This window comes from Prunus mume, linkage group LG3 (genome assembly GCF_029339155.1).
Source record: "Prunus mume cultivar Tortuosa linkage group LG3, ASM2933915v1, whole genome shotgun sequence".
Classification (NCBI taxonomy): Eukaryota; Viridiplantae; Streptophyta; class Magnoliopsida; order Rosales; family Rosaceae; genus Prunus; species Prunus mume.
Genome location: NC_142700.1, coordinates 12,242,382 through 12,250,430, shown reverse-complemented (window position 1 = coordinate 12,250,430; position 8,049 = coordinate 12,242,382). Strand labels below are relative to the sequence as shown.

General features: G+C 39.4%; 1 protein-coding gene across 1 annotated transcript; it reads right to left on the bottom strand.

The window, feature by feature from the left end:
* Positions 1–293: 293 nt before the first annotated feature.
* Positions 294–1,834, bottom strand: LOC148918755 (G-type lectin S-receptor-like serine/threonine-protein kinase CES101). The gene is made up of 5 exons (XM_089048698.1): positions 1,628–1,834; positions 1,334–1,547; positions 972–1,215; positions 701–851; positions 294–605 (listed from the first exon to the last, which is right to left on the bottom strand). The coding sequence occupies exons 1-5, from the start codon at positions 1,832–1,834 to the stop codon at positions 294–296; spliced, it is 1,128 nt and encodes a 375-aa protein (XP_088904824.1).
* Between the last annotated feature and the right edge of the window lie 6,215 nt (positions 1,835–8,049).

Here is an 8,049-nt window from a genome sequence, read left to right as displayed (position 1 = left end):
TTTTTAAATTGAAATATTCGTCCCAAATATTCGTCCAACAAAAAAAAAAAAAAAAAAGGACATTAGGGATAAACTATGTATGATAACCTACGTGGAAAATATGAAAGCTGATATTACGATATTGAAACTAGTGCCTTGTTAATAACATAGTTTTTAAAATAAATAATTTTGGAAATTCACATATAGCCAGCATCACCTGAAGATCAGGCTTCGAACATATCATCATATCTTTATTCTTTACAATTTTATGAAACTAAGTATAACTGAGGCCAACCAAATATATGTTAGTGCTTTTAACGTCCCTCCAAATCCGAATTAGACAAGCCATTTATTGATATAAGCTCCAAATCATTTCCACCCACGCCACCCCTGCCGATCACCCTTCTTTTTGTGAAAAATGCTGGCTTTGTAGGTATAGGTAATGGCACACCTTCATTTGTCAACATAGATATGACATCTGACATCGTCGGTCGATCGTCGGCATTTTCCTCCACGCATAATAGACTAACATGGACGCATCTCAACAATTGATCCCAAACACATGACTCGCCTAGTGTTGGATCCATAAGTTCTAGCCCTGCCCCTTCTTTCCATAACTCCCATGCCTGATGTAACAAGATCATCATGTTAATTCATTTAGGATATCATAATCTCACACCTGAAAATTTTATCAAACATGGTATGTATGTGTTTGACGTACATAACCTACTATACTGATCACACGATCATCATGGTAGAAGCTGCTGTTTTTTCTACCACATATGATTTCAAGCATTAGTACTCCAAAACTGTAGACATCGGATTTTGGGGAGAAAATTCCCTCCATAGCGTATTCAGGAGGCATGTAACCTCTATTCCAGATAAATAAAAACAAAAAAAATTTAGTACGTATAAATATACATGAATCCATAATTAACAACCAAAAATGAAATTATATATATGCATGTTAAGAATATGTACTGTTTACTTACAATGTCCCAACGATCCTATCAGTATTTGCTTCCATTTCATTATGAACAAATGCCCTTGCCATACCAAAATCAGAGATTTTAGGGTTCATATTTTCATCAAGTAGTATATTACTAGCTTTTAGATCTCTATGAATTACTCTCAATCTTGAGTATTTGTGAAGGTAAAGCAATCCTTGAGCGATTCCTTCAATTATGCCGAAACGAGTCTTCCAATCTAGTAACAGGCCTCTGGTTGGATCAGTACCTAAAATAGAGTTAGAAGGATGAGTAATATATATCACAATATGTACGTACTTCATAATAAATAACAAATAGATGTGTTTGTATGCGTATAAGATTAAAGTAATAGATGTGTTCTCAACCAAATAAAAGGTAGTCCAAACTTTTGTTTGGCATATTCTCATATATTAACATCCTCGCTTCGTTATGAATGCAAAATCCAAACAGACGAACAAGATTCGTATGTTGAAGTTCAGATATGAGTATCATCAATTCATTCTTAAACTCAAATGTTCCCTGCCCTGAACATCTTGAAAGCGTTTTCACAGCTATTTCTTGTCCCGATTCCAATGTTCCCTTTTTTAATGGTACCAAATATATCAGGCATTTCTTGGAAATAGATATAAAAATACTTTCAATAGTAATCATAGACTTACCTTATAAACAGGTCCAAATCCCCCCTCACCAAGCTTGTTTTCAGTGGAGAAGTTGTCTGTGGCAGCCATGACAAATGCATAGCTAAATACTCTCAAATCGTGTTCCATCACTCCATCATTTTGAAGCCCGTTGCCATTAGTGTCCGTCAAGTCGAGCAATGCATTCTCAATCACTGTCCCTTTTTGTTTGTCAGAGATGAGAATCATTCTATCAATATTATGTTAATTTGTACCCTCCCCAAGGGATCAAGCCACACGTAGTTCTTTCCCTAAAACCCGTTACTTTAAGTCACAACTCACCGAACAATATCTTTAATATATCTCCCTAATAATCACATAATCTCCCCATATGCCGGAACATCTAACGTCACGTATGGGGTTTGTCAACACCTTGGAAAATTCAATGCCACGTGTGACCTCTCATCTCATATCACGTAATCTCCCTATACGCCGAAACATCCAACGGCACGTATGCTGGAAAATCCAACGCCACGTATAACCTCTCATCTAATATCACATAATCTCCCCATACCCCGGAACATCCAATGCCACGTATGGGGTCTATCAACACGTCAGAAAATTGAACGCCAAGTGTGACCTCTCATCTCATATCACATAATCTCCTCATACGCCGAAACATCCAACACCACGTATGAGGTCTGTCAACACGCCAGAAAATCCAACGCCACGTGTGACCTCTCATCTCATATCTCATAACTCAACTAACGCTCAGGACCTGTCCCTAGGGTCATTTTAATCCTCCTATGAAGGTAAGACTACCCCGAAAGACGCACGATGAACCAAGGGTCAAGCTACCCAAACATGGTCAAACGGGCCGACAGGGCCCACGACCTCCAAATTCCAATTCGAAAGTTCCTATGTGTTCTACAAGGCTTAGGACACACATCCTGCAAGTTTAGTCCAGATCGGACGGTCAGATCGCTCACGATCGGACGACTACTATAACCCTAGCCCTAGGGTTGACATTTTCGGAGTATCCGGGACTCCGTTTTACGATCCGTCGAATCCTATACGATCCTAAGGATGTACAAATCATCATACTTTAACTTCAAGACAATCCAATGGTTCAAACCTATTGAATCCGGAAAACGCACAATAGGCGAAATCCGTTCGATACTCAAACGGTATCCAAATTGAAATCCGAGCACATCTACGAGTTCATGAGGACCAGGGATCACCTCGGGACATCATGCCCCTTTTCTACAGCGCCCACGGGCAGCCACACCCGCCGGTAGCGCGTGGGTGTCCAAAGCGATAACCCATCCCCGGAAAAATTCAAAATCACGGCCCAAAACTCCTACCCTAGGTGTAACGCCCTAATTGGAGTCACTTTAATTCTTGGGCATACCTCAAAAACTGACCGAAAGTGGCCGGAATCTCATCCTGAAATTCCGCCGAAATCCAATTTGAAAATCAGACAACCTAGGCTAAAAATTGATGCAATCCTATCCAACCATCAACTAGATCATGAAGAAATGATGAATTTCCATACCTTGGTCGCCAAAAATGGAGGCCGGAGAGAGAGATTAAAGTCGGCGAAGTTTCAGCGAAAACTAGACTTTTCTCTTCGTTTTTCGGAATCACGGTGGCTAGCGGCGGGCTGGGGTTGGAAGAGGACGGCGCCGATCATTTAGTACGATCTGTCAACTTTGGTGGCGGATGAGAGAACGGCTGGCCAAAATGTGGCCATTATTCTGCCGAGAGAGAGAGAGAGAGAGAGAGAGATCAGATTATCAAACCCTTTTAGCCAAAATTACGATTATGCCACTGTAGGTATTTTGATCGTATCTCTCTCGTTACAACTCCGATTCAAACCCACTACGTGTCTACAAACTCATCTCACCGTGCTCTATGCAACGGTGCAGTCAAAATTCCCAAATTCCTTCCTTGTCAAAAAGTCAACTTTAAACCTAATAAAACATTCTAGGGGCAAAATGGTCTTTTATCATGTTTAATTAATAATTAAACATTTATTTAGGACCGGGTCGTTACATCAATTCATGTTCACAAGTTCATTAATTTTTTTTCATTCAATACCTATTTCCGAATGATTATGATGGAGAATGGAGAGAGAAGAGGGAGAAGAACATTTAAAAGGAAAATGTTAAAATGTGTAATTAGATGCATTTTTTGTTTCTTTGTGGCTACCTAAAATTTGTTTCTTAAAAATATAAAAAATAAAAAATAAAAAAAACAACTATGGCTGCAAGGTTCATTACTGGGGCATGAGTTTTTGCAACATATAAGCCATGTAATTTTGCTTAGACAAATATACAATGTTAATTATTTCGTACTTGATTAAAGAAAAAAAAAACTAAAAACGGAGTGTAAGTTGAAAAATTAAGTTTAAAGTAAAAAGAAATAATATAAAAGTGAAGTAAAAAGAATACATATATGTATATATACATATTAATATTTAATATTTGCATATTATATAATTAATAATATTTAAGCATGAGGTGTAAGCATTGTATGTATTCTTATTTATAGCCTTAATTTGAGAGTGCTCACTAAGCACTCTACAAAGCCAACGCAGCTTTAGAAACTGGAAGAGTTAACACTAAACGAATCAACCTATCAATCAAATATTATGTATGTGCTTTGTTTGTTTGAGTTAATTGTTGACATAGTTCAAAACGAGTAGATATATTTTGAAAGATATCAACATGTACTTCAAACTCAAAAAGTTCTAGCTGATACCTCAATAAACGCAAGTCTTTAGAATTGAAATCTGCAGGACAAAATTTCTTTGCAAGCTTGTAAATATCATCAATCTTACATGCTTTAAAATCATTGCTAGGGTCCAAAACAGCGCTAAGAGTAAGAAGTTCTATTGTTCCTTCACTGAATCTAGTATTTAACTCTTCTAATTGATAATCTATGGAACCATTGAATATATTAACCCGGTAGTGATGTTCAACTGTAATATCACTACCACGTTATTGACAAGAACGACATGTATCAATTTTGTAAAGAGCATTCATATCTAGCATATCAATGTCATGCTTTTTACAAAATGATTTCCTCAAAGAAAATATCTCATCCATCCAATCTTAATTTCTTAAGAACATCTTTTGTACTACGAACTAAATTCATAGCAGTCATGATATCTGGAGATTTATTTTGTAATGCTCGGTAAAGGTCATCAGTAACTCCTATCATTTTATCCAACAAATGCAAGACAAATATGACTCAAAAGATGTCATCACTTTGGAAGTACCAGTAGCTTCCCTGCGTATAGAGTTAGTGACTCAATCCTTAATTAAGGTCTCAACCACTGAACAAGTTGCATTGTACATATCTATCAAGTCCGTAACAGAATCATAATGAGAACTGCAACGAGTATCTCGGCTGATGCAAGGTACCAACTTGATTAGCCCATCTACCTGTCTCATGTTCACCGATATCCAGCACATGTCCAATATCAATAGCTTGAGTAGATTGTAACTCACTATGGTGCTTAAGAGAAGCAGTAATAAGATTGATAATGGAATTCAAGGTTGAAAAGAATAGTCAAATAGGAGCCACATCTTTTGTTGTCTCAACTAATGCTAATTGTAGTATGTGAGCAAAACAATGTACATAATATGCAGAACGGCAATCTCTAATAAATAATGCTTGTAATCCATTACATGCACCTCGCATATTACTAGCACCAACCACTACTACATTTTAGTCTTTGTGCGACGAAAGGATATTCGTCGCGCAAAAATGATTTTAGTCGCACATCATTATGCGCGACAGAAGTTTCGTCGCGCACAGTCCGTCGCGCAAAGTTCGTGAAGAAAGGATTTGCGCGACGAACAAATGTCATTCGTCGCGCAGTTTGCGCTCACGTATAACAACTTCGTTTCAAAAACATTTGGGGACGACCTCATTGTCCGTTGCACAAATATTTGCGCGACGAAACAGCGTTCGTCGCAAAAACTGCGTGACGGAATTGTCCGTCGCGCGAGCTACATGAACCTTGCGCGACGACATCTTATTCGTCGCGCATACACATCTTGCGCAACGAAATTACTCGTCGCGCAAGATTAAAATATATTTGTCGATTTGTTATTTAAATGTTTTTGCGCGACGATTTACGTTTCGTCGCGCAAAAGCAATATATATTATTAAAAAAATTATTATTATTTGATTTTTAATTTTGTAAAAAAATAAATTTGGTTTTTTTAATTAAAATGAAATTACAATAAAAAAAATTAATCGTAAAGAAAACATCTATTATATAAAATAAAATAAATGTATACAAATTGTAAAAGTAATTATAAAAATAAAAAACTAATCAAATAATGTTCCGAAATCTACTTGGTCATCTGCCACATGCGGCTCGGAGGTATGGGTGTCTGCGAGGGTCGTGGTGTCTTTGGGGATGCTCGGGGTGGAGCGGGCTTGGAGGTCGACGCGCAAAATTCGGGATTGGAATGCGGACGCGCGAGGGAGAATCACCGACATCCGACCCTCAAGCTCGGCAACCGCGATGTCAAAGCGATCACTGTTTTGCTGCGGCGATGACCGCGATCGAGGTTCCTCTGCCGGGCATTCCACATCCCCTACAATACGTTCCGGCCTCCTCCGAGAGTCGATCCAGCGTCTGCGTCAAAATCTGAAATCCAGCATCATGCGGAGGAACCACAGACTCGATCGGAGTCTCGAGGAGGAAGTTGGGAGGCGGACTCTTGAAGAACCAACTGGCTCCTCTCCACCATCGTCGTCTGTTTAACATTACATAAAATATAAATTCAAAAATGCATATAAATTGAAAGTGTAACATAAGAATTAAAAATACATAATACTTACATGAAGGGACTCGGCCAACTCATTCCCAGGTCGAACATAAACGTCACCAAAGGCGTCGATCTCTGGGAATTTCGATTAATTGAATAAGAGAAGAAAAATATTAGTATGAACAAAAGAAATTAATAATAATGACGTATTAAAAATTAAATATAAATTATATTATTCTTACCCGACGCCGTGCATCCATCCTATATGAGAAGGGCCTTGGAGCCGGAATGGTGAAGAAGAGTCTTCTTCTTCCTATTGCCCTTATTCACTTGGGCTTTATTCTGTTATACAAAAAATAAAACGTAATAATTGAACTATAAATAAATTAAATAATAATGAGATATAAAAAATAAAATAAACATTAAACAAATATTATTAAAAAAATACCACATAATCGGGCGCCTGAAAATGAGCGCAGAGCCACGCCCAACTATCCTCCCGCCCCTCAAGCTCCTTCGGGCAACCCTCTTGAAGAGCGACTTGCGGATCATCAAACGCCTGGAAATGGTGGTGCAAGTTGCTCTTCCACTGCTTGTACCTCTCACCGAAGAGTCTGTTGACGTACGCCAAAGTCTCCTCGTTGATGTCCTCTAAGTCGTAGTTCGTCTGCAATAAATTGATTACATACATTAAGTAATAGAAATATATAAAGTTTGAAAGAAAAATAATTAAAAGATAGGAAAAATACCGACAACTGGCCGCGAACTTGCATCTTCATCTCGTCAGGTATGACCTTCCAAGACTTCCATTGTATCGGGCAATGGGTCCGAACGACGTGCCCAATGTCGTGGGCCAAGGAGCTATGCAAGTCCGCCGTCGGTGCAGCCCGATGGCGCTCGTCATATCCGATCTTGTCATTTGGTCACCCGGGTGACCCGAATCTTCGGTGCCGACACGGCCCTCGGGTGTTCCTCTTGGCTGCAAAGGATATGACAATATTGTTACATATACAATCAAATTGAACCATAAAATTCCCAATTAAAAAGTGTTAAAAAAATGAAAGGGAAGGGTATTCCTGAGGTGCCCCGAGGCACCAGATCGATTAATGGATGTGGTGTCGGTGGTGGTAGCGGGCGGTGTCGCCGCCTAGCGCTAAGAGGCTGCACCACCGAAGAAGATGATGATGCAGCCGCTGGGATCCCCAGGACCAGCTAGCACGTGATCTGCTCCATCGATCTTTGGGCGATGGCGGTGATACCGGCCGGGGCTCGAACTTCGGTGTAGCCGTCACCGCCTACGACGTCTAATCAAGTCTGACATCTGCACAATTTCATTAATCCAATGTAGCACATACAATGTTAGTAAAAAATTGAACTAACTAATTAAAATCATAGTTTGACCTCGGGTTTGCGATTTTGGAGTATCCGGACTCCGATCCACGATCCGTCGATTCCTAAACGATCCTATAAATACATGGTACCACATACGTGAGTTTCAGCTCGATCCAACGGTCCGAACATATCAAACCCTAAAATCGCACAATAGGTTCGAACCGTTCGACACTCAAACGATAACCAAATTCCAATCCGAGCACACCTACGCGCTCGTGACAACGAAATGTTTGCACTGGGACAAAATGCCCTATGCCATAGTACCCCATGCGCCACCACACG

What these genes read in the sequence shown, in the direction of transcription:
- LOC148918755 (XM_089048698.1), bottom strand. Translation starts at nt 1,834, where the DNA reads ATGATTCTCATCTCTGACAAACAAAAAGGGACAGTGATTGAGAATGCA. An exon ending in TTTGGACTACCTTTTATTTG is followed by an intron (nt 1,216 to 1,333) that starts GTTGAGAACACA and finishes ACTCTATTTTAG; the next exon opens with GTACTGATCCAACCAGAGGC. An exon ending in TGATCAGTATAGTAGGTTAT is followed by an intron (nt 606 to 700) that starts GTACGTCAAACA and finishes TTGTTACATCAG; the next exon opens with GCATGGGAGTTATGGAAAGA.